We start from the raw sequence: 26,772 nt of genomic DNA on the forward strand, positions 1-26,772 counted from the left end.
AGGTGATCTGAAGCTGTGAGGTGCCCCAGAAGGCCAGAAGGTTGAGGGAGTGGGGCAGCTCCAACCACCTCCATCTTTCTCCTCCCTCCTGCCTCTGTCCCCTCCAGTCCCAGACCCACCCTGGCAATCGCTCCCTGGATGCGGGGTGGGGGAAGATGGATGACAGGTTTTCGTGCATCTTTCTGTCCAGCTGGTGGTTTACCAAACTCACTGAAACTTAGCATCCAAGGAGCAGCGTCCTCCCCTCTAAGACCCCCTGGAATCTTTCCTTCACAGCCTCTGGCAGCTGTCGAAGATCATCTCTGTCAGGTTTCCTCCTCGCAGAGGCTCCTGAAGACTGGAGAGCCAACCTGCCATGGCTGCAGGCCCTAGGGCCTGGGTGGGGCTGTCTTTCTGGCTGCTAACTCTTCTCCCCTGCGTTCCAGGCCCCAGGCCTCTGCCTGCAGTCCAGCCAAGGCGACCTCTCCAGCACCTGCCACCCATACATACAGCGAGGCCCCAGCAGCCCCTGCGCCCAAGCCCCGGGTTGTCACCACTGCCAGCATTCGGCCTTCTGTCTACCAGCCAGGTGAGAGGCAGAGGGGGAGGGGAGGCTGTCAGACTGAGCGTGGGCCCCAGGGGTCAGCCCCATGGCCGCAACCCCAGAAGGATGGTGGTCAGTGAAGCCCTGCTAATGAGGTTCAGCCCTCCTTCCCCCAATTGTGGGCCAGTCCTATGGAGCCTGCCTCTGGCCCTGGGGAGAGAGGTGGGCAGTGCCAGGTAGGGATGGAGCCTCCCAGCTCTTAGGAAGAAGACACTCCTGGCTGGGGAATTTTCAGGCTCAAGTTGAGGGAAGAGGTTTTAGAGGGAGGAGCTTGTTCCTCTGGGAGTCTGGGTCTGGCTCAAGCTGGAGGACGGGCAGCTCTACCAAATATGTCATGGGTTTTGGACAGACCTACTGCATCATGGTGTGATCCTGGGCAAGCTGCTCAACCTGTCCAGACTTTGGTTTCCTCAGCTGAGGCAGTATAACTCCAGGCATGGAAAGCATGGGTGAGGCAGCAGAGTGGCCAGCCAGGGTTGCTGGTGATTGAGCTCACTGGCTGTCTGCTCCACCGCTCTGGTCTCCACTCTCTTCCCTGCCTAGGACCCCCTTGCATGACCCTCTCTTTACCAGCCAAAGGTGGGACTGCTCCCCAGAGCCCCAGGGCAATTCTCAGGCTGGCTTGCACCCTGCCTTCCCCTGCCCACCCCTTTTCAGTAAACCTAAGAGCTCTTTAACAGGTGTTTTCCCAGGCTTGGGGAGGTCCCGAGTACCCTGGTCTGTAAGATGTACCCACAGGAGGGCTCCTGGCATCCAGGCCTCGAGTGCTAATACCACCATGTATCTCCTTCCGACTGGATTCTGACTCTGAATTCCAGGAGGGCAGGGCTATGGCAGATTGCCTCCACTGTATCTCCAGCGCCTGACTCAAGTCTGGCACAGAGAAGCTGCTCTGCAACGGGGGTGAATAAGAACAAATGAATGAATGAATGCTGGTGAAAATGCAAGTATCCCCCCACTTGCAATGGGTAATGGGGAGTGAGGAAGCAAGGAAGTTACTGTCTTGTATGGGAAAGAATGAGGTAGCTAATTCTCAGCGGGCAGGGAGGAGGCTTCTCTGTGTCATGCAAGAGAGAGTTGGTCAAGCAGCCATGGGGTACATAAAAGAAGGGCAGTCGAACTCAGGAGCATGACTTAAGGAAAATGAGAGACCCCAGAGAATCTTCTCACTGTGGCTGGAGAGCAGGGGAGACGAGACAGGGACTGAGTCCGAAAGGGCCTTGCTTGGGGCCTTTGCCTGTGTAGGGTAGCCGAGCGCCATGAGCTCTGTTGCGGAGCTCACCCTGCCGGCAGTGGCCGGAGAAGGGGCCTTAGCAGGCGCCTCTGCCAGGGCCCACTCTGCCATTCAAGGCAAAGGATTTCATCCCCTGGGCCGGACTGTCCTCATTTGAAAAATGGACATGATACTGTGCGCACCTCGTGTTCTGGGGATGAAATGAAGCACCTAGCGCGGCGCTGGGAACACAGGAGGTGCCCTCCTCTGTTCCTTCGGAGGCAGGGACACGAAGTTCTGAGGTTAAAAAATCCACAGGGTTAGGGAACAATTTTTGAGCGGGCTGCAATAGTGAAACATCTCAGTGGAGCTGGAGGAAGCGGCTGCACTGCGGAGCATGGGTAACAACCAGAGTGAGGAGAGAAAGGCGTTAGGAGGAGCAGCTGCGGCTGGAGACGAGGGTCAGTCGGAGCGCCGGGAGGGCACATCCGGCCCGGCCCGGCCCGGCCCGGCCCGGCCCGCGCACAGCCCTCCCGCGAGGCGAGGCCTTTTCAGCGCCTTCCGGGGCGTGTCCCGGCCGCCCGCTGTCCTCCCGAGGCCCGCCAGGGGGCGGCTCGGCCCCGGGGCGCTCGCTGCCTGGCCCGCGCGGCGCCCTTTGCCTTCTCCTTCCCGGGCTGTGGTCCAGGAGGGCGAGACGTGCCGGAGCCCCAGGCCTCCGCGGCGTTCCCAGGCCCGGCAGACGTTAACTCATTCCTGCCCAGAGGGAAGGAGGCGGTGCGCCTCCACCCTCTCGCCCGGAGAGGCCCAGCTGCCGGTGGGGTCCAGGAGCGACTGGCAGGCGGCCCGGGGAGAAGCGGGAAACATGGGCTCGAGCCCCGTCCCCTCCTCTGCCGCCCGTGTCCCCGGAGCGGGAGTGCCCCAGCCTGGCTCCGGCCGGGGCTCCTCCGGCCAAGGGTGGCGTTCGCAGCCCAGATGTTATCGCTGGCCCCAGGGCTGGGCGGCCGCTCCCCAGAGCACCTGGGGCCCGGGCGGCGGCCCGGGCCGGAGGAGGCCACGTAGGCCCGCGGGCCGGGCACTTGCGGGGAGCCAGGCCCGACCTGCAGTGAGTCAGAAATCACCTTGTTTAATTACACATTCCCGAGGCCTCCGAGTGCGATAGGGGCCTTTTGAACTTGCCAATTAGAGATGAAATATCACCTTCTAATTTGGACGGGCTGAATTCCGTCATGCAGAAATAGCAACAGCCGGGGGCTCTGAACTAGGATATCAAGTCTCCTGGCATGTCGGGGTTGGCTCAGCGTGCCGGGCTGGAGGGCGTAGAGGGAAGGGGCCCGGGAAGCAGCTGCTCCCTGCGCCCCGCCCTCCCTCCCCAACAGGAATGGGGAGACACGGTGGGGGAGGGTAGCTGCCAGGCCATGCCTCGAGGAAAGAAAGGTCCCGGGCGCTGGATGGGAGTAGCCCCGCGCAAGGAAACGGCCAAACCTGGGTCCAGATTCTGGCCTGCTCTTGACTGCTGAGAGCGTCGTGTTGTGGAGGCTTAGAAGGGGTTGGATCAGGGAGCCTGGAAGAGGTTCCGGAGGAGAGAAGAGATGTCTGCCACGCAGAGGGAATAGGGTTAGTATTGCTGGAGGGAGGCAGGAAAAGTGGGCAAGGGCCCTATTGGGAAGGGGCTTGTGCTGCCTAGGGAGTGGTTGGGGGTGGAGGATTTGGCGTTGAGTCCCACCTGAGCTCCTGTTCAGCCAGGTAGTTAGTTCACTAGCTCAATGACTTGGAGGTAGTCACGGAAGATCTCCAAACCTCAGTTCCTCATCTATAAAATGGACTTGAAAATATTACCTGCCTCGTTGGACTGCAGCGAGTGTTAGATGAAATAATGCGCATAAAGGGCCTGGCATGTGGAAGCAGTCAGCACTTGATAGCTACTGTTCTGATTAGGTCAGAACTCTCCAATAAAAAGAAATTTTCTAGTGGCCACATTTTAAAGTAAAAGGAAGTAGCGAAATTAATTGTAATATATTTTATTTAACTCAGTATACTCACAACACCACTTCAATATATAATCAATATAAAATAATAGTTATTGAGATATTTTGCAATCTATTCTTGTACTTAGTCTTCAAAATCTGGTGCGCATTTTACCCTGATAGCACTTATTAATTCAGACAAGCCACATATCAAGCTCTCAACAGCCACATAGGACTAATATATCAGCACAGGATTAGGGCTTTTGTTCTTAATGCCTTTCAGCAGAGATCCTCCACTTTACAAAAAAGGAAATAAAATCTTGGACAGAACCCCATCATACATTCATAACAGAGAGGGATTCTGCTAGATCACCTTTCTTCACAGCCTCTCTCTGTGCCAGTCCCCTCATCACCCTTGCCCCCAGCATTGTGAGACCGCTGCAGGCACTTGGCCGCTGTGCAAGGTTGTTAGGGAGGGTGACAACACCTTGAATTTGGGCTTCACAGATTTACCAAGTGCATGCACTGTGTCACTCTGGTAGGTTCTTACCACTTCCTGTGAGGCAGGCAAGAGTGTCATGCACTGCCCCACTCGTGAGTAGACTTAGTCCCAGGTTATGGAACTTCAGGGTGTCACGTCTCCCACTCCCACCCCCAACATCCCACAGTCTACCTGGGCTGGGTTCCCCTAGGTGGCCACCAGGCTGTGAAATGAGCTGACAGTTCATCCTGACCCTGAGACCCAGGAGTCACTATCCCTGTCACCCTCAGTGACACACACACTGTGGCAGGTAACCCTGTAAGGTACTAAGAATTACTGTCATTTTTAGATAAGGAAATTCAGGCACAGAGATGCTAAGAAACTTGCCCACTGACACACAGCCAGGATGTAGTAGAACTGTACTCCTAAAAGGCTGAGCTACTTGCCAGAGCATAGGGCCTCCTCCACGCTGACAATTAGGCCTGATGACACAGTGGACCAAGAAGTATTCTTTGCAAGTGCAGGTTGGTGTGATAGACAAAATGGTTTTGGAGACTCGCTTTGCCACTCACTGGCTCTGTCTGAGCTTCAGTGACCTCAGCTGTAAACGGGATTAACAAAGATGATCTGTTATTAAGTGCCTAGTCTACCCCCTTAGTAAGTGGGAAGAAGATTCCTTAGGGATGAAGCCAGCGTGGCAACCTCCCAGGTTGGCTCCAGGGCAGTGTTGTGGAGAGATTTACCCCCTCCGCCTTCCATAACAAAGGCCTGTTCCCTCCCCACCCCCAGCGCAGGGGTTTCCATGATACCCAGCTCTGAAAGACCAGTTGTCTAGGAATAGAAGGTACAGAGTTGAAGCAGCAGGCCACAAGCCACCAAAGTGGTCCAGAGGAAGCAGGTGTGAGAGACCAAAGGCCAGGTCCTTACTTTCTAGGCTGGACCCTGGTGGAGGCTGCCTCAGTACCCCTCAGCACAGTCCATCCAGCCAGGCCAGGCTCAGGAATGGGAAGGGAGGCTGCCCTGACATGCTGCTTCCCAGGGTGGGGGAATGAGGCCTCTTTCCATAAGAGCAGACTGAGTTGGGTGGTGTGTGCAGGATGCAGCTGGGTCTGCCCCAGCTGGTTCCACAGCAGAGGCAATAGAGCACTAAGATACCTGGGTTTTGAGGGCCCAGGCCTTGGAGGGCTTTGGGTGAGCAGCTGCAGCGCTTCTTTGTGCTGTCACCCCAAAAATATTTTCAGCTCTCAGTGAACTGGAGGACGGGGTTCCCGAAGTGGGGCAGTGCGTTCTCCTCCTGCACTCTGACTTTCTTGGCAACCTCTCTAGTCACTCGGACCCACTCTCACTTTTCCACCAAACTAATGTGGGAGAGCACAGGTGCCTCAAAAGCAGCTAGACTTAAGCTGTGTCACCCTAGTATCTCTGCCCAGGCTTCTTCTGTGTGACCCCTTCAACACCCCTCACCCTAATCAAACCAAGATGGAATTTCCCCCCAATACAGATCAAGCCAAGATGTTTCCCAGGAAAATGATGGTAGCTAATCCTGCAACCTGAACCTGAAAACCCTACTGCCTTGTATCTGCTTTGTTCCGATGACTGGACTAGGTCCAGGTTCAGCAAATGCATGCGATTGAGGCATTTCGGATGTCAAATCACGGGTCAGAGTGCAACCAAAGCACCTTCCAGTTAAGGCCAAGCTGACCCACTCCCAGGGGACCCAGATAGGAGCTTGGCCCTGCACCCTGCCTTCTGCAGGCCTCCAGCAGCCAAGCCCAGTGAGCCCCACCCAAGCAGCTGCACATATTTATAGCTATATCCCTTTCCTAGCCATCGGAGCTCCTGGGGGCTCTGCTCTGAGGGCTCTTTATCTCCCTTGTGTCCCACTGTAAATTCAAATCTAGGGCATCAAGAAGTTCAAAACTGTGTCTCCGGTAAAAGTTGGAATTGTCCTAGTCTGATATTAAAGTTGCCTTTCTCTGGCTGGGGTGGGGGGATTTGGGGAAAATGAATTCCTGACACATTTTCTTTGGATCTTTTTGCAGTGCCTACATCTACTTATAGCCCATCCCCAGGGGTCAATTACAGTCCAACTCCCTACACACCCTCCCCGGCCCCTGCCTATACCCCCTCGCCTGCCCCCACTTACTCCCCCTCCCCTGCCCCTGCCTATACCCCGTCGCCTGCTCCCACCTACTCCCCCTCCCCAGCGCCAGCCTATACTTCTTCACCTGCCCCAAGCTATAACCCTACACCCTCGGTGACCTACAGTGGGGGCCCCACGGAATCTGCCAGCCGCCCCCCGTGGGTGACAGATGACAGCTTCTCTCAGAAGTTTGCCCCTGGCAAGAGTACCAGCTCCATCAGCAAGCAGACTGTGCCCCGAGGGACCCCAGCCTACACCCTGATAGGTTCCCAGGTGCCCCCCCTTGCCAGGGGCACCGTCCAGAGGGCTGAGCGCTTCCCAGCGAGCAGTCGGACTCCGCTCTGTGGACACTGCAACAATGTCATCCGGTATGGTCCAGCTGTGCCCCTGTGCTGGGCTCCTGGAATGGTGGGGGTTCAGCTTGTTCACCCGGTATAGTACGTTTGTAGTATTTCTGTGTAGGGGGATTGGGGATGGTAAGCTTATATACGAGTATATGAAAAATACACTTAAAAAAACCCAAAGTAACGCGCATTGGAGAAGAATTTGAAAATTCAGAAAGTACAAATTAAAATATAAAGCCTTTCCTCATAGCCCCACTCTTCTGACTACTAACGTGCACTAGACTACCCAGGTTTTGCCCTGGGTCTACCATACTAGCTCTATGGCCTCGAACAAGCACCTTAATCTTTGTGCCTCAGCTCCTTACTGAAAATAGGTGTCATGATAGAACCTGCTTCATAGGACTGTTGTGAGAATTAACAAGTTAATAAATACAAATTTCTTCTTGACTAGTACCTGGCACAGTGTAAGCACTTAAAAGATGTTAGCCATCAGTACCGTCATTGTGCTTCTTATCTTAATCAACTTATTTAATCAGCTGGGTGGATATTCCTAACATGCTTACCCCGTCCCCTACTGGTGGATGGTTGAGTTGCTTCCCAGTTTTCTTTAGTGTAAGTAACACAACAATGAAAATCTTTTTTTCTGCGTGGCACTTTATCTGAATTTTGTTAGAACAGTCACAAAAGTCAGGGTGTTGGGTCAAAGTATGGGCATCCTTGGGGGATCTCATGCTATGTTCTCACGCTTTTGGGGCTACCTTAATAGGTGCTGTTCTGTTTCCCAGGGGTCCCTTTCTGGTAGCCATGGGCCGCTCCTGGCACCCAGAAGAGTTCAACTGTGCCTACTGCAAGACTTCCCTGGCAGATGTGTGTTTTGTGGAAGAGCAGAACAACGTTTACTGCGAGCGGTGTTACGAGCAGTTCTTTGCCCCAATCTGTGCCAAGTGCAACACGAAAATCATGGGGGTAAGTGGGTAGCATCCTTCTCCTCTGACCCTCCCCAGGATTGTGGGCTACAATTACCGTGTTTCCCCGAAAATAAGACCGGGTCTTATATTAATTTTTGCTTCAAAATACGCATTAGGGCTTATGTTCAGGGGATGTCATCCTGAAAAATCATGCTAGGGCTTATTTTCCAGGTTGGTCTTATTTTTGGGGAAACACGGTAGGAAGCCAGGAAGTTGCTGCTAACAGAGACAAGCAACTCCATTTCTATCCGGGAAGGGCGTTGGTTTACCACTAATGAACTAGGAAGCTCATGCATTTGAAGCGAGAGACGATTACCAGCCTGGGCCACACAGCTTTGAAGTGGTGGTGGAGCCTCTACCAAGCAAGTTATCACTTCACAGCCTAACCCCACCAGGTGCCTGCGTGTGGCCTTGACCCTCTATGCCCGTGTGGTAAAATGGCCGTCACAAGCAGTACCTTTCTCCCAGGTTGGCGGGGAATGTTCGGCGTCACAGACCCTAGTGCCTGGCACAGTGTAAGCAAATGCAGACCCTGGCACCCGGCCAGTGCCGCAGGGGTAGGAAGCCCTCCTCTGCCACCCCAGGCCTTTCCTCAGTGCATCCAAGGCCCGCCTCCTGGGCTCTCCTGCCCTGCTCCCAGATGGGATGCTCTGGCAGTGGCTGGGGCCTGATAGGGAAGTCACGCCCAGCTCCCCTCTCCTGGACCTTTTTGTCCTGAGCTGGGGCTCTTTCCCTCAGGAAGTGATGCATGCCCTGAGACAGACGTGGCATACCACCTGCTTCATCTGTGCAGCCTGCAAGAAGCCCTTTGGGAACAGCCTTTTCCATATGGAAGATGGGGAGCCCTACTGTGAGAAAGGTAGGGCTGCTGTGCTGCGGGAAGGCCTCCCACCCCCACCCCTGTCTGAAAGAAAGGGACAGGCACAAGGAACTCCTCCCTGCATCCATTCACATGGACTCATCAGGAGGCTCCAAGGCAGAATCATGCTAACACTACGCAAAGGAAGTTCACTGAACTATTATCTCCTCTGCCCATTTGGTTGCAGCTTTCCTGGCCGGGATGGCACTTGTTTTTGTTACATATTCAATCTCTGCTCCCTTCCCTGCACCAAATTTGTGGATCACCAGTTGGCATCTTGTAGCACCATGGGAAACCTTTCAGATGATTTTGGAGACCACATGGTCCAGTCTGCAAAGGCTTTGGCTCTGGACTTCATCCCAGGTTCTGCACTAGGCTCCACCTCAGGCTGGTTTTGCAACCCTGAGTGAGTCACTAAACTTCTCTGAGCCTCAGTTTCCCCATCTGTAAAATGGGGGGATTGAACACTTGCCTCACATAGTTGTGGTGAGGCTTAAATCAGAGAAAGTGTATAAAGCATCAAATACGTGAAAGTCACTCTCCCTGTCCCTACGATGTTTCCTCAGGGTCCTGTAATCTCCCTGTCTGAATTCAGAGTTTTTCTGCTTCCCAAAAGGATGTATGTTATCTTAAAACTTGGATAAAATTATCATAAATTCTGAAGACAAAGCACTGTGCTAGAGAGTGGGGTGTCCTGGCCAACTAGCCATTCACTCACTCACTCACTCACTCACTCACTCACTCATTTAGTCACAGCCTGCCCCTTTCAGAAAAGGATTTGAGGTAGGTTCCAACAAAGGTACCAAAGGCTTGAAAGTTAAGACACTAGAAATAGAAAATCAATACTAAGTAGAGGAGGGAAAAGCAAGCATGCTGATTAAGAAGGTTAACAAAGAAGCAGTGAATGGGTAGCACATTTGAGGGCAAAAAAGAGACATAATAAGTTAGTTTACTTTAAAATCAGAAAGGAGAAAACATTCCAGTTCCTCAAGGGGAAAAGCAAAACAAAATGAAACTTTTTTTTCCCCTGACAATAAATTATAAAAGCAATTTCTAGGATTCTTATATACCAGTGAATTCTCTTTCCAGCTCTGAAGTTAACTGAGTGACTTAGTCACTTAGCAACACAATGCTTCAGTTTCCATATCTGTAAAAGGGAGAAGATAACACTTGTCTTTTCCCTTCTTATGAGCATATGGTGATGATTGGTAATTAATAAAAGTGCTATTATTCCAATGAGAATTGCTATTAATTAACTAAAAGCTTATAGCTTTCAAAATTTGTTGTAAGCCATAACATGTGTCTCAGGTTTGCAAAAAAATGATAGATTTCCACTACCACCAATGCCTCTCTCCATAGCAGCCCTTCAAAAAGACTGATGGACATTTGGGTTGCTTTTACTTCTTGGCTATTGTGAATAGAGCTGTTATGAACATGGGTGTACAAATATCTCCTCAAAATCCTGTTTTCAGTTCTTTTGGTTATATGCCCAGAGGAAGGATTGCTGGGTCATATGGTAGTTCTATTTTTTACTTTTTGAGGAACCTCCATATTGTTTTCTATAGTGGTTGCGCTGTTTTACATCCCACCAACAGTGCATAGGATTCTAATTTTTCTACGTTTTTGCCCACTCTTATTATATTCTGATTTTTTTTTTTTGATAGCAGTCATCCTAATGGGTGTGAAGTAGTATCTCGTTGTGGTACTTTGTCGTCATTTTTATCAACAACTTGGAAGAAATTGGATGTAGATTCACAAAATTTCAGTTGGCTGTAATGATGAGCTGACATTTTTATATATGACATCTTGTATAAAAGACAGACAGGTGGGAGCGTCAACCCCTCACAGATGGGCGTGCAGCCAAGCAGTGCCCAGGCCTGTCAGGATGTCACAATCACCTGGGGGAACTTTAATGAGATAGAGAAGATAAATCCCCAGACTTCCAGAAGCCAGATTTCATGGGGTGCCCTTCTCCCATCCACGTGATTCCAATATTCAGTTAGGTTTCTGGGAATCCAAGTGTGATCCCAGGACCAGAAACTTTAATATCACCTGGGAACCTACTAGAAATATAGATCTTCCGGCCCCACCCCAGATCTGTTGAATCAGAAACTCTGAGGGGTGGAGCCTGGCAGTCTGTGTTTTAATGAATCGTGCAGATGATTCTAACATTTGAGAACCACTGCTCTAGTAAAGCATTAAGCCCTTTTTCAACACAGAGCATCTGTGATTTGATTGCTTTTACAACAGTAATAAAATTCATTAAATACAGGGTATGAATTCAACTTGGGGCATAGGAGAGTTAGTCAAAGAAAATTATAAATTTTCCTAATAGGAGAAATAAAGGAAGGAATAAATAAATGAGGAACTAAATTATGCTCCTGGTGGGAGAGGCCCATGCACAAACTTAATACAATTACGTTCTTCTTTTATAGAATAACAGGAAAATTACCAGCTTCTTTTTTTTAATATATTAGGGTTAGACCTGTGCTACCAAATTCTAAAACAAAGTGGCAATCCTCCAGATCATACAGAATCAAGTTTAAAACAGAAATATCAACCAGTAAGGAAGACTAGATATTCCAGAAATAAAATCAATCCATTGTAAGAGCTTAATCTGTGAAAAACCATAGGCTGCACAACAGCAGAAGGAATCACTATTTAATACGTTTTTTTGAACCATTTCTTTGTCAATTCATCACTTATCCATCAAATGTGTGCCAATTCCTGTGTAAGATGCTGAGCATAATGAAGGGGGTCTCTGCCCTCAAAAACCTCCAGTAGACCTGTCAGCATGTGACGTGCCAGCACCTAAATGGACAGTTAAGAAATAATAAATGAATGAATCAATGAATGAAGAGGAAGGGAAACCCAGGAGAGAAGCCCTCAGGGAGGCCGTCTCATATCTCTCGGTTGGGGTGGGGATGACAACTTCCCAGAAGGAAAGTCTGGCCCAAAGGATTGCCCGAGGTTCAGGTAGACAAAGTGGGGAGGGTTTTCCAAGCCCAAGGCCTGGTTCATACCGAGGCACAGACATGGAGGAGAGAGCCCAGAGCATCTGGAGACCAACTGGGAGTAAGGAGAGAGAAGTGGGGCAAGAGCTAGCCCTCCAGTGGGGATGGGTTAGCCTATAGCCCTGTTTCTCCCCCAACACTAAGTTCCTACAGAGCGCAGAGTGAACTGCAAACCTGCTATAACTTCCTAAAGGAAGCAGAATAATGTTTTCTTAGCTCTGGTGAAGTGATAGATTTCTGCCTACAGAAGATGTTAAGTATTCTGTCAGAAACAAGATTCACGGACTGTGATACAGGTAAAAGCACTTGAATGACAAACTGTAATTAAACCCAAAAAGGGAAACCATATTGGAAAAATATGCAAGAGATATAACTTACCAAGGCTCAATGGCAAATAGATAACTGGAGACAGCGCGAAGTCATGGAAGGAGAGTGATAAATTTGGAATCCATCAGGCTCCTTACTACTCCTGTGGTGGAACTTCTATAGCCAGTTTCTTTGTCTTTAAAATGGGAATAATACTTTTTCACAGAGCTCCAGTGAAGATTAAAAAAGAAACATAGAAAAGTACTTGTCGCGTGAGGAGGGTTGCGGGGAGCGAGGAGGGCGGCGCGGGGTTAAGAAAAAACAGTAGCCATGAATAGAGTGAAGCGGGGCCAAGGGGCTGCAGCCTCAAGGACTGAGCACCGAGAGGGGCCCACGCATTAGCTTTTATTAGTTAGGTGTGGAAGTAAAAGAAGTAAAGCTTGTCAGTCTCAAGATCTGTGAATTTCCTACATCATAATAGGAAACTGATTCAAGCCCATCACCCTTGCCTGCAGGCAGCTGAACCGTAAGTCTCAGGATGTCTGTACTTCCCTAAGGGACAAAACCTTTATGCATATGAATAGATGGGGAGCACATCATTGAATCTCTTCCCCTGCAGGTTGTGGGAAGGAATGCAGCCACAGAGGCAGAGGCTGTCCTTAGCCAGGGGAAGGTGGGGGGCTATGTCCACCTCTATGAACCCTGTGGATTCTCCTGTTGGTCCCCACTCGACTGCACCTGGCTTGAGGCCCCATTGATACCCCACCCCCCCGGGGAATCTTACTCGTCATTGGCTGACCAGCCATCTTCCTGGGGCCTAACAGGGAGACATAAGGTGCAAGTACAAAGGTGAAGCAATGTCCCTGAAAGGATCCGTCTCACAGACTCTCCTTGCTTTAGGGGCAGGTACAAGGAGACAGACGGGTAGGCTGCTGCGTGGCAATAAGTACTAATATTGGATTGGCAAATAGTAGGCATTTGAATCAGTTCCCTTCCCTCCTTTCATCATTTACAAAGACATTCAAAATAAGAGCCAACATTTCAAGTATTTGTGGCATGTACTTCACATACATCATCTTATTTATACTGTATAATAATGATGTAGGTGATGTTGGATCTGCCAGCAGTTTCTGAGTGAGTGCCGGGATTGTGTCTCGTGAAGCCGAAGAATGGAAACACGGACCAGGGAGAGGCAAAAAGTTTTAAAAACAGGATAGTTTATTAGAGGCAGGAGAAGAGGTTGCAGCTCCCGAGTGGGGTTCCCAAATGGGGGTGCCCCATGACTGAGGCAAAAGCTCTTACTTTTATACCTTCCCTTGCCTGCTTCGGGAAGGGGAGCTGTTTGAAGAAGGGAACTTGTTTGAAGAAGGGAATTGGCGCCTTCTAATGAAATTCACCTACCAGGTTTGTTCTGCTTGCCCATCTTAAAGGAATTAGCGAAGTAACCTACTCTTTATCTATCAGATCTGCTCCGTTTGTCAGGCCAAAATGAATTTTATGATTAACCACAAGGCCTTGTTACACTATGTCCTGGAGCGAAGCAGTGATTTCAAAACCTGGACTTTTAGGATATGACTGTCTTTTCTTTATCTTACCAGGGACCTACCTATCTACCTAACAGTCATACTCACTAACCTGTCTCAATAACCCCATGAGTTAGGTACTATAGTTATTCCTATTATATAGATGAGAAAGTTGAGGTGCTGAAAAGTTAGGTGACATGCTTCACATTTGAACAATTCCTTAATAGCGCTGGTATTTGAACCCAGCTCTTTCTTTCTTCAGAACCCAAATTCATAACCCCCACAGCACTCTGCCTCTTAGCATGTGGGCTAAGACAGTGAACAGGCATACTGTCCACGAGGAGATCTGAGCAGAAAATCACTCTAAGAAAAAGCCAACTGTGGCAGAGCGGTGGAGAGACATATACACTGATGGGGAAATGAGGGCTTTGGAAGTCATCGAGTTTTTCTAGAAAGAACCTGGAAGAGCTCTACAGTGAGTGCAGTAGAACTACTGCCGCTGTGACCCAAAGAGGACAGCTCCTGTGGGGGACACGCACGGGACTGGCCCACGGTGTCGCAGCTGTGTGACCCTGGCAAGGCTCTTCACCTCTTTTTTCCCCAGTTCCTCATCCACAAAATACAACCAAGCAAAACAGAAAAACAATGATAGTTCAATCTTTGAGGGATTTTGCAAAGATTAAGTTCATTCATTGATTTATTGATTCATTGTTTCATCCATTCACTCATTCATTCAACATGTATGTGTTGGGTACTGACTTATGTGCCAGGCTCTGTGCTGGGAGTACAAAGACCTTGACGTTGCGATACTAGTAAATAATACCATCTATGTGAGAATGCTTGGTAAATTATGAAGCATTATACAAAGAATATTTGGTATTATTATCTCCTTGGCTGAGGGGGGAGGGGACATGTCCCAACAAAGGAGCTCAAATATTGATTCTAGTAGTGAAAATTTGTTATTAACACAAATGCCCAGTGACAGAGGAATGACCAAGCAAAGAATATTCTATAACTATTAAAAATGTTAAGGGCTCTTATTCTTTCCAAATAAGCATAGCTGCTAGGATATGTGATTTTTTTTTTTTTCCTTTTTGGGGATCAGCGTGTTTGGGCTATCAGAGGTGGCAGAGACAGAGGAGAAAATGACCCTGCAGAAAGTTAATGAGAGTTTCAGAAAGCATTTACAAATCAAACCAGCACAGGTTTGATTCAGCGACTAAGCCTGAATCTATACACCAGTGACCAGTGCAAATTATTAGAAAAGTAAAAAAAAAAGTCATGTAACAGTATTTTGTCTGCAAGATGACAACCAATTAGGATTCACTCACTGCTCCTAGCCGTGATTTGGGGTATTGTCTTGGCACTGGGTTGATATGGCCAGGACACTCCTCCTAGCCTGCCTGGAGGCTGGTCCTCACTCTGCCTTTCATTTCAGACTATATCAATCTGTTCAGCACCAAGTGTCACGGCTGCGATTTCCCCGTGGAGGCTGGTGACAAATTTATCGAAGCCCTGGGGCATACCTGGCACGACACCTGCTTCATTTGCGCGGTATGTTTTTAGCTGGGGTTCTGACTGTCTGAGAAGGGGCAGGAGGGACCAAGTGGGCCAGGTGACCAACACCCTACGTCCTTTCAACTCTGACATTCGAATCTGATCGTTTTTAAAAGCTGACAAATACCATGATGGCTTGATACGTCACAGTTGAGCAGTTTTATTACTAATAATTTTTATAAACCAGTGTGGCTTTGTTACTCTCCATTTCGTTAAGGACAACACAGTGGCAGGATCTGGGTGATATGATTTTTTTTTCTTTTTGGGGATCAGTCTATTTGGGCTATAAGAAGTGACAGAGACAGAGGAGAAAATGACCTTGCAGAAAGTTAATGTCAGTTTCAGAAAGCATTTGCAAATCAAACCAGGGTGGCGACTAAGCCTGAATCTATATACCGGTGCAAATTGTTGGGAAAGGAAAAAAACAAAAACCAGAAAAACAAACCAGTCATGTAACTGAGAATTTTGTATGCAAGATGACAGGTAACCAATTAGTCTTCACCCACTGCCCCTAGCCCAGTGATTTGGGGGCTTGTCCAGCAGCCTTACCAAAATTATTCTCAGTAGGTGGGAGCAGTGAATGATGCTTGGATTTAAAAAAGGGTGGTTGGCTTCCTATTGTTATAGGTTGTTTCAGATATGAAGTGATTCAAGGGTTTTCCTCTAAATTTTCACCAGGAACACTAGATTGGAGCTTATTGACTAATCCTTTGGAAAGCTGAGATAAGGTTTCTTTTGACAGAACCTTTGGAAAGCAGGACTGAGTATCATTTCTTTTTCCTAAATGGTCTTGTTCTTGATAGATAGTTGCTAGGAGATAAGCCCGAGATTAACTACTAACTGTGTGCAATTTATTTCTGCTAAACAACCAGGTCATTTTTACCATGAGAGATTGGCATTTTCCTTCCAAGAGCTTTGGGTTAAGGAGGAGACATGGTAATGAGCCTACTGATGTTTAGAGTCTGCATGAGAGTTAAGAAATTGTCGTCCCTGATAAAGCCCTGTAATGTCAGTCTGTCACTGACTAAACTTTATTTAGGAAAATTAATGTGTCGCTACTACTATTTTTTCTTTTTTTACCAGAGCTGCTCAAGGAAAATTTTGGGAATGTATGAAAGATCTGTATAGTTTAAACTTGAAGAATTTTTAGAGACTTATGACAGATGACAACCCTAGTCGTAAAGTTTACTACAATATACGTCAGGTTTTACAATTCATTTCTATAGTGGCCCCCTCCTCTCCATTAGTTCACTCTGTGTATGAGTCTGCTGGGTGTAACGTAACAAAGTACGACAAACTAATGGCTTAAACAAGAAAAATGTATTCTCTCACGGTTCTGGGAGCTAGAAGTCCAAGGACATGGCCTCAGCAGGGTCATCCTTTGTCCTAGCTTCTGCTGTTGGCCAGCAGTCCTTAGTGTTTCTTGGCTTATAGCTGCATAACCCAGTCTCTGGGGCCGTCATCACATGGCCGTCTTCCCTCTGTGTGTCTGTGTCTTCACACGGTATTCTCCTCTGTGCGTGTGTCTGTCTCTGTGGCCTTCTCCTCTTCCTACATCATTATAAGAATACAAGGTCATACCGGATGGAGGGCCCACTTTACTCCAGTATGACCTCATTAACTTACTTCTTAATTACATCTGCAAAGGCCCTATTTCCAAATGAGTCACTGCTGTGTCCCCATGCTGGGTAGGCTGGAGGTACTAAGGGTTTGGACTTCAACATACGAATTTTGGTGGGGGACACAACTCAACCCATAACACTGATTTTCCAGCTCTTTGAATAGATTCTCTAGCTTCCTTTTAGGGTCCTTTAAATACATCAGGGCCTCCACTCCAAAAAGGGACAATAATGTAAGTATACTGGCTTTGAGGTTATCCCCTGCAGAGCCACAGCTCAGCAAGGCACAGCATATGGCCCTCTGACCCTTACATTCAAGCTATGACTTGTCTGATCTTAAGATGCTGCCTGCAAGTCTGGTTACCCAACTTCTAGAAGGATCCAAGAGATTTGGAGAAGGTCCAGGGAAGACGGTGGCACAGTAGGCCTGTTCTCTGAGGACAGGCTGATGAGAGGTCTGTGTCACACGTAGAGGGAACCATGACAAAGATCAGCATAGGTCTGCTCCCTCGAGCCTGCATGTTTGGCTGAAAGTCACGACAGCACAAGGCCCAGAGGGAGCTCAGAAGAAGCAATAAAGCTTAGGGTTGTTCAGGCAGAGATTACAAATAAGTTCTAGTTAGGCGTGAGACACCCAAAGCACTGCCCCAAGGATCCGTCCAAAGAAACCAGGCAGATCCCATCCTTTGGAGAATCAACACAGAGACTCGTTAGGTCTTGCCCCAGACTAACCCTCTGTGGCACTCACTGTTCCATGAAGATATATCAAAGTGGAGTGTGGTTTTAATTTTTGGAAAGCAATCTTTTCATTGGAAAACTCTTTCTGTCACTTTATATTTCCAAATCACTTGTAATGAGTGCATAATTTTCCTACAATTTAAGAAACAAACAAACAAACAAAAACTAGTAAGAAAGAAGATCAGGACTAGCTCTCCCAGCTGATGTGCTGTATTTCCCATCAGTTATATCTTGGGAGAACACACCCATTAGACTAATTCAAGTTACCAAATATTCCTTCAGTTTTGGGAACACAAGAGTATTCCAGAACAGGTCTCTACCTTTAAGGAATTTAGAATCTTGAAAGGGAAAAAAAACTAACATATACAAGCAATTGGAAAACAGAACAAGACAGCATCTCTAACGTCCAAGCATGTAAAATGAAGACTGAGAAAGAGCAGTGAGGGTAAAGGTGATGGTTCAGCATCTGTCTGCCTTTGGCACTGAGTTCTAGGGAGAGGATTTGGGTCATACCTTAGTGGGGGAAAGATGTCTTACTGGCCTCCTGTTTCCCCTAAGTATAGTCGGTTTCTAGCCCTTCCCCCCTGGTGTGGGTATCGGGAGGGGATGAGTGGGGGTATCACTTTTGTGAGCAGTCCTAAGGGCCCCTGTACCTGGCCTATTTCATTGCCTTCCATGGTCAGCACTATCCATGGCCACCACTCCTTCCCAGCCAGGCCCTGATGCTACTTGACCACAGATCCTGGAAGATGGACCATCGCTGCTGTGCCCCAGTGCTGGGTGGCCTGGAGGTCATCTCCACCATGAAGCCACCTTGCAGTCTCCTGCAGTCGCCTGCAGTCTCCTGGCCCAAGATCCTGAGCACAGCCTCTGCATGGAAGTTCCTACCCTCACCCACTCCTGTCAGTGAGCCATCTCTGAGGCTCTGGCCCTTCCTCACGCGTTGGTCTTTAGTCCTCCAATCCCCTCTCCAGCCTGCCTCATCCCCAGGGTCTCACAAGCTACCAGCACTGTTCCAGATCAGGCAAGGTTGGCGGGCATCTCCTTGCCAACTCTCTCCAGAGCTGCCTTTCTGTCTTCCCTGAAACCCATCTTCACTTGGATCTTGGGTGCCACCTTCTTGAAGTTGTCATCAGCATCTTGAGGCCACCACAAGAGCCTGGTTACACTCAAAATGACTGTATCCCCCTGGGACACAGACGCTTGCAGGTCATTGTTTCCAGGGCTCATTGGCAGTCCTGTGTGACCCTAAGTATAATCTCATTGACTGGCCAGCAGGGCCGTGCACATGGGGCCACCATGATGCCACTTTTCTTTCCACCTCTTCGAGTGGACACATGCTCACTGAGCTATGCTCATCTCGGTAGGGTGATTTCTCTATTATCATGCCAACTCGAACATGGGAGCTCCACCTGCATTTCTCCCAGTGTGGCCCCCAGTTCTGCTCCCCACTATGGATCCTCAGTGCTCTCTCTGAGGCTGGGGCCTGTCCCAGCCAAGGTGACTTCCCAGCTGACGCTGACACACTGGCGTTATTGCCCACCCAGGACCAGCCTACATATTGGTAGTCCAGCAGACTTAGAGGGCTGCCTCTACACAAGTCTGTAAACCCAGAAAAATTTCAAGTAAACATAGCCCCTCTCTGCTGTGGGCTGTGGAGAAAATGAGCTTAGAATTGGAATCTTGCCGACCTGGACATGGGTTCCCAGCTCTACAACTTACTAGATCTGTGACTTAAACAAGACACTTGGGTTCTCTGAGCCTGTTTTTCAATTGTGAAATGGGGGAGAGTCATACCCCCGTAAGGTTTTTGTAAGAATTAAATGAGACCATGTACATAGAAAGTCTGGCATCCTGCTTGACCCACAGGACCTCAACAGGTATTACTCAGCTCCCTTTTTTCTGTGACATCTCCATCTTCAAACTGCATTCATATGTTGCCAACATGGGAGTATATAATTTTGCCTCTTTTTTAAATGATATTTCCCTGAGTTCACTTTTCCATATTTGATGTATCTTTTTCATGGTACCATTCTGTTGGAAAAATGTACCATAATATTTTACTTAATCACCTCCCTATTGAGAGAAGTTTTAGTGGTTTTCAGGTTTTAGTTGAGCACATGCTGCTTGCTTGGTCTGTGCAATAGTTTCTTCCAGATAAGATTCTCCAGAGGGAGGTTACTGGGGTACAAGGCTGGCACATCTTAATGGCTCCTCTTCAGGGTTGCCACGTCCCCTGCAGGGGACTGAGCTGATTCACGTGTCCCTAGCAGTGCACAAATAGGCCAGGTTCCCTTTTGGCATTGCACTTTTGATTACTTTTTTTTTTCCCCCACTTTTTGGCTACAGTCATATAAGGTTAAAGGTGACAAGTTATTGAGCTTTGGAGTTTTTTGTTTTGTTTTTGCTATATTAATAGGTATCTAGTGGTATGTATGGAGGTTTTTATTTATTTTGTTCTTTAATTATTAGTGAGGATCATTTTTCTGATGTGTTTGTTAGTTTACGAATGGTATTTCTTTAGCTGCTAATCGTCTCTGTGGATATTGACTTATGAACTTGCATTGGTTCCTTATATATTTTGGATAGCATAAATTGATCTTCATCATGTATATTTTCTCTATTCATTAAATTTAATTAATTTGAGTATTATTCCATATTCCTCTATGGATGTGTTAAATTTTATATAGTTCAACCCATCTATTCTGCTTTAATCGTTAAGAATTTATAGTGGGGAGAAATAGGCTGTTGCCTTTCCTCCCATCTGCATGTGACAGCGCTATTTCTGAAAGGGGTGACTGAAATCATTTGCCATGTCCCCCTGCCTCATGGGCTGCAGGGCCTGTGTCATGCTGGTCTGTTTTCTGTCCCAGGTCTGCCATGTGAATCTGGAGGGGCAGCCGTTCTACTCGAAGAAGGACAAACCCCTGTGCAAGAAGCACGCACACGCCATCAATGTGTAGGGAGCCCAGGGCATCTGACGCGGACAGGCGGGGAAGCTGCTCCTGCCACTGGCAACAAAGGATTCAAGGAGGCTGATGTTTCTTTTGGGGGGAAAGGGGGAAGACAGGAAGCAACTGAGCCCTTTTGAAGTATAATTTTAGTCCTTTCTTCTGCACACAGATTGTGTATTTGCATAGTTCAGACTAGAAGCCAAATGAAGATTCCTAAACCAAGCTAGTAATTCATCCAAGGCTGGAATTGTACTTCAGACGTTTAGGACAGAATTCCAAGAACTCAAAAGTGAAAAACAAAAAGTAACTTTCCCAAAGTGATACACTTCCTGAGATGGGTCACCAGAGCAGGGACAGAGCTCAGAGCAGCTGTGGGGAATCTGAAGCGTCCTGTGGAGTTCTTTAGAGCTCCTCTGGCAAACAAAATGAAGTGCCAAATAGTCCTCGCTGCAGGGTATTTTTAGAGCCAGAGCTGAGAGCTTGTTAGCTAAGACCAATTGGGCTTTTCTCACCAAAAAAGGAAGTGTTATTCCATTACTCACGTCATGGAGCTACCTCTGTGCATCAGACTTCAGACCTTGAAAAGACTTGAACATTCTAAAGGGAGCCCAGACATGCGGAGTGATGTTTTCTGGAGCCCCTGGGCGATTGACCTGGCTTCTGGAAGGGCTCTGGCTCACACTGCTGACAGCTGAGGGAAGATGGGCTCTTCAGCTCCCCTCTTTGTCTGAAGCATCCGATGTTCCAGAAGGCTTAGCTCCTTTTTGAGTTGCGACAGGAAAGTGGAATTGGGTTTTTCCAGTTTTACTTGCTGTGTGTGAGTTTGAAAAAAACGCTGTGTTGTGTTTGGCCTTTGTTTTGCTTTGTGAGGTTAGTTAGCATGAATGTCCAGTCATGTGCATGTACTTCTCTCCCAGTGAGTAGTATGACCACTCACTTAGGGAGTCTTCCTCAGCACCCCTTCCCCCAACAGGCTAGTGAACTGTGGAGAAGAAGAGAGAGAGAGAGAGAGACAGTGTCTGAAACTGGATGGCAGAACAGGCTGAGGACGTGCCCCGACTCTGAGTGGGGAAGAGGCACCTTCCATTCTGCCAGCCTCAGCCAGAATGCATGAGTTGGCAGGCCGTCCCACCTCTGATCAGCACCGCCCTTCTCATATATTCCTTTGAATGCAGCGCACTGATTATGTACCATCGCGTTGCATGCTGGAGGAAAAAGATGGGCTGATACGTACTCATCTTCCGTTTTGGCCAATATTTTGAAAAATGTATGAGCTGGCTTGATCTAGCAATTATTTAAATATTTATTGAAATAGACTTGGGTCTCCAAACTTCTTTAAAATATTAGTGATAGTTTGAGTTAAGTAAGCATTTTAAAGCTGTTTGAGGATAAAGAGAAAAGCTTTCGTTTCTGAGGTTGGAAATGGTATATAGTCTCTTTCCCTTTTAGAAAGCACTGTTATTATGCTCGTTGAACATGGCATTGAAGCAAATAGTTTGAGTGGATGTTTCTCACTTGAGCACAATACTTAGGCACTCTTCCAACTCACTACTATGACTTTCTTCTCACTCCTCTTTTGGATTTTCTCCTTGCACGCTTGAAATCTTTTATGAGAATATATTATAGAATACTTTTTCTTCTGAGAACTGAGGCTTCCAGGTGACTGCATTTCTCCCTGAATATGTCCCTTCTCCCCAGGAGATGTGTCCGCAACAGGAGGCCTGTGTTTCTTTCCAAGGGTAAAGCCACCAATGTTCCCCATGGAGCACCGGGAATGATGTACAGGTGCTCCTACCACAGGACCCTTATTGAACTTGGTGCTGTGAGAAAGTGAATATAAAGCACCAGGCAGAGTCAAATCTGTGGGGAGTGCCTGGAGATTTTTCAGGAGCTGCAAACAAGTACCTTGCAGCATTCTGTTACTTTTGGAAAATTCAAATATACAGGACAAGGAGGTTGCTGACTCTGCAGAAAGGCTCTAGGCAGGTTTTTTCTTTAAAAACAAACAAAAAACCCAAAACTATTAAATTATCAAGGACTGGTCTTGAGCAAAGGAAAAAAGTTCCCTAGAGTTAAGTGTCCAAAACTTAGAAGAATTTACACACACACACACACACACACACACACACACGCACACACACAATCATAAAAAAGTGTGTGATCATTAAAAGGAAAAGTTGAAATATCTCAAAGGAGAACTTCCTCATAGTCGTTTATTGAATCGTTTTTGTTTTTTTACATCTCAGAGCTAGAGTAGATTCTGAGGGACTCTTATTTACCAAAACACAAAATATTTACCAAAGCACAAACAAACAAACAAAACTTTTAAAAGTAGCAGGGAAAGGAAGTAGTTTTGAATGTGGTTTCCTCCGTGTCTGTAAGTTTGGCATAGCATCGGGGTTAAGGTTGTGTCTATTTCAAATTAACATCATGTATGGCCTATAACACCTAACACAATTTTTAATAGTTCATGGTGGAGAATACACTTCGGATCTACAGTTCTTGTCTCATAGTTGACATTTATATAACATTTGTAAACATTAACTTTTTGCAACTGAATGACTTGTGTTTGCAGTGTTTGTGTTAGGAATCTAGCTTTTATAATGTTAACTTTTCAACCCATGTACTTTTGCTTTGGGATTTTTTTTTTTTTTTAAGATTTCAGAAGTGGATTATAGTGTGTTAGAGGTGTGCACAAAAATATTTTGCATGGTTTTTTTTTTGCCCGTGTGAATTCTACTTTTTAGCAAAATAAAACCCCCCAAAAGGCTGTGCAAATACAGATTTTTCTGTGTAAAGTTTTTTGCATGTGACACCAAAAGCAGGTTTTTTTCTATGTGGCCATAAATAAAAGTTCAAGACAAAACAAAATACCCTGTGGAGAAGAAACAGATACAACTCAACTTGCTCTGTTGGCTGTGTGGCCCAAAGGCAGTTTACATGTGAATAATACAAAGCAAATCATTTTGCATGCAAAGAGAATTTTCCAGGTATATAATAAACTGAAGACCAAACTTTGCCTTTTCTTTTTGGAAAAGTTTATTTATTTACCTACTTGGTGATTAAATATTTCATATTAATTAATTTTTATTCTGCTCTAAATGACTTAATTCCTAGAAAAGTTGCTGTATTTTCTTCCATATCTTTAGTTTTGAGATAAGCGCAGAGAAAAATCCTCTCCTGGCAATTTTTTTTTTTTTTTGGTAAATAATGAAGACCCTTCTCAGGGTATTATGCTTAACAAAACCAATTGATTCTTTTTCAAGGTATTCTGTTTCTAGGCATTACTTTAAAAGAAAGGAAACTTTTTCATAATTTGGTTTTTAGCACCTGAATCAGATTTTGAAAGAGCTGTGCAATTACAAGTAGAAATAAAATCTCATTATTTTAGTACTTTTTAAAGCTGTAGCATTTTTTAAAAATAGGTGATTGAGGAAAATAGGTTCATAGAATCACAGAATTTACATTTGGAGAGAATCTAAGAGATCACCTGGGCATTTTCCAAACAAGGGAACTGAGGCCCAGAAAGGGGACGTGGCTTCCCAGAATACACAATCAGCCAGGGAGGCAGCTGGTGCAATGGAGTATAAACATGGACTTTGACATGGTAAGAACCAGGGTTTATATCAAGGCTGATGTAAATACCACTTGTATTTAGATCAGCGACATTGGAGGAGTCTCTCTAAGCCTGCCTATCTACGTGAAAATGAAGGGAATAACACCTGCCTCACAGTGAGAACCAAATGCAATAACTTGGAAAACAATTGCAGTAAAAATGTTAGTTATTATCACCAATAGAGTGGGGTCAGAACCCTAAGCCGTCACTCCTGCTTCATTTTTTTCATTCCAGCTTCTCCTTCCAGAAAAAATACATTGGGAAAATCAGCAGCAAGAATAAAGATTACACAAATAGCCCAGAAATATGAACCACATGGATCAGAATTTGTAATTACAGTAGTCCCCCCTTATCTGTGGGAGATTCATTTCAAGACCCCCAGTGGATGCTTATATATAGTGAACTCCATATATACTATGTTTTTTCTAATACATACATACCTATGATAAAGTCTATAAATTAGGCACAGTAAGACATTAACAATAACTAATAAAATGGACCAATTATAACAATATACTGTGATAAAAGCTATGTGAATGTGGTCTCTCTCTTAAAATATCTTATTGTACTGTATATATAGTGTGGATATGCTGGGCAAAGGGATGATTCCCGGCTCAGGTGAGATTTCATCATGTACCTCATGAAATTTAAAACTTATGAATTGTTTGTTTCTGTCATTTTCCATTCAATATTTTCAGACCACAGTTGACCATGGTAACTGAAACCATGGATGGTGAAACCATGCATAAGAAGGAACTACTGTACCAAAATTTCTGCCCTCTTCACTGAGGACTTGTGGACAGAATAAAAATTATTTGCTCACTCATTCTTTCAATATTTATTGAGCACCTACTATGTGTCAGGCACTGCTCTGGACACTGGGAACATGATATTGAATAAAACAGACAAAAAACACTGTTCTCATGGAACTTAGGTTCTAGCAGTTTGGAATCAGCCAAACAAGATAAATAAATTATGTTGGATTAGTTCTGAGAAGAAATATTTTGACTACTTAAAGCTTCTCTAGGAGGGAGATCCAAGATGGCAGAGTAGACAAACACTGTGCCTCCTTCCTTCCATGAATACATTAAAATTACAACGAAATTCTAGAGCAATCAACTTAGAGAACTATCTGAAGTCTAGTTGAACAGAAGTTGTATAACTAACAATATAAAGAAGAAGGCACCCTGAGGCCAATAGGAGGGGCAGAGACGTGAAATGGGCTGTCCCCAAACAAAAAAGTCACGGGGATGTGAAGTAAAACATAGGGAATATAGTCAATAATATGGTAATAACTATGTATAGTGCCAGGTGGGTACTAGACTAGTCAGGGGAATCACTTCTGAAATTATATAAATATCCATGTGCTGTATACACCTGAGATTAATTTAATATTGAATGTCACCTATTATTGAAAAATTTTTAAAAGGGGGGCAAGGTAAAGAAGAACAAGAAGTTCAAAGTTCCAGCTATAAAACAAACAAGTCATGGGGAATATAATGTACAGCATAGGGAATATAGTTAGTAATATTGTGATAGCGTGGTACAGTGTCAGATGGTGGCTGGACTTGTGATCACTTCTTTGGGTATATAAATGTTGAATAACTATGGTGTACACCTGAAACCAATATATTTTAATAAAAATCTTTTTAAAAAATTTACCACAAGATTTTAGCTCTACAAATGTGTTTAACAACCACAATGGATCCAGTCAAAACCGAACACTAAACAAGTAATAAAATTTTCACCAAAGATTTTATGTCTGAAATTTTCAAGCCTGTACACTCTAGAGAACATATTAAGGAAAAGGTAATTCTTTTAAGAACACATCAGATTTCTCTGGATAGATACCTAAGAGTGGAATTGCTGGGTCATAAGGTAGTTCCGTTTTCAGATTTTTGAGATACCTCCATACTGATTTCCATAGTTGTTACGACAATCTGCAATCCCACCAACAGAGCACAAGAGTTCCCTTTTCTCCACATCCTCTCCAGCACTTGATTTTTGTTGATTTATTGATGATAGCCATTTTGACCAGAGTGAGGTGGTATCTCTTATTAGGAGACCAGTTCAGGGACGGTGCAGATGCCTGACCACTGTGCTGTACACCTGAAGCTGAAGCTGAATAATATTGAATGTCAACTATAATTTAATATATATAGTCACAGGATATGGAGTACAGCATAGGGAATAGAGTCAATGGAATTATAACAGCTATATATGATGTCAGAGGGGTAGTAGATTGTGGGTGGGATTATCACTTTGTGAGGAGAGTAAATGTTTAACTATTGCATTTGTACACCTGAAACTTAAAAAAAAAACAAAACCCAAAGCAAAAAAGAAAAATCAGAATTAATGACTCAGAATTAATGAAAAGCAAACCTTTCTAGCTATATTCTAACCTTTTGTAATATTTTGTCAACACCCCTACGAAAGTGGTACATTTATTACGATCAATGAGTCCACATTGACATAGCATAATCACCCAGAGTCCACAGTTTACATTTAGGGTTCACTCTTTAAAATTTTTTTTATTCTCCTTTTTTAGGGTTCACTCTAGGTGTTGCACACTGTATGAGTTTGAACAAATGACATGTATCCACCATTATAATATCATTTGGAGTTGCCCAAAGAATCCTCTCTGCTCACTTATTTATACCTTTATCCCCCTTAACCCCTGACAACCACTGATTTTTTTTACTGTCTCCATAGTTTTGCTTTTTCTAAAATGTCGTATAGTCGGAATCATACAGTATGCAGCCTTTTCAGATGGGCTTCTTTCACTTAGCAATCTGTATTTAACTTTCCTCCATGTCTTTTCATGGCTTGGTAGCTTATTTCTTTTTAGTGCTGAATAATATTCCAGCAGTCTATCTTTTCATTCCATAAA

General features: G+C 45.8%; 1 protein-coding gene across 2 annotated transcripts in view; it reads left to right on the top strand.

The window, feature by feature from the left end:
* LDB3 (LIM domain binding 3) overlaps positions 1-23,443 on the top strand; it is a 61,465-nt gene extending 38,022 nt beyond the window's left edge. Inside the window, exons 10-15 of one of the 2 annotated variants that reach the window (XM_033130731.1) lie at positions 426-568; positions 6,284-6,752; positions 7,514-7,694; positions 8,435-8,555; positions 14,837-14,952; positions 20,186-23,443. In XM_033130731.1, the coding sequence (XP_032986622.1) occupies positions 426-568; positions 6,284-6,752; positions 7,514-7,694; positions 8,435-8,555; positions 14,837-14,952; positions 20,186-20,275 (1,120 nt within the window). In that variant the 3' untranslated portion in view covers positions 20,276-23,443. The remainder of the gene's footprint in view (positions 1-425; positions 569-6,283; positions 6,753-7,513; positions 7,695-8,434; positions 8,556-14,836; positions 14,953-20,185) is intronic. The other variant, XM_033130732.1, reaches the window with a different exon arrangement.
* The last annotated feature ends 3,329 nt before the right edge of the window (positions 23,444-26,772 follow it).

The sequence above is a fragment of the Rhinolophus ferrumequinum genome, chromosome 16, assembly GCF_004115265.2.
Source record: "Rhinolophus ferrumequinum isolate MPI-CBG mRhiFer1 chromosome 16, mRhiFer1_v1.p, whole genome shotgun sequence".
NCBI classification, from domain to species: Eukaryota; Metazoa; Chordata; class Mammalia; order Chiroptera; family Rhinolophidae; genus Rhinolophus; species Rhinolophus ferrumequinum.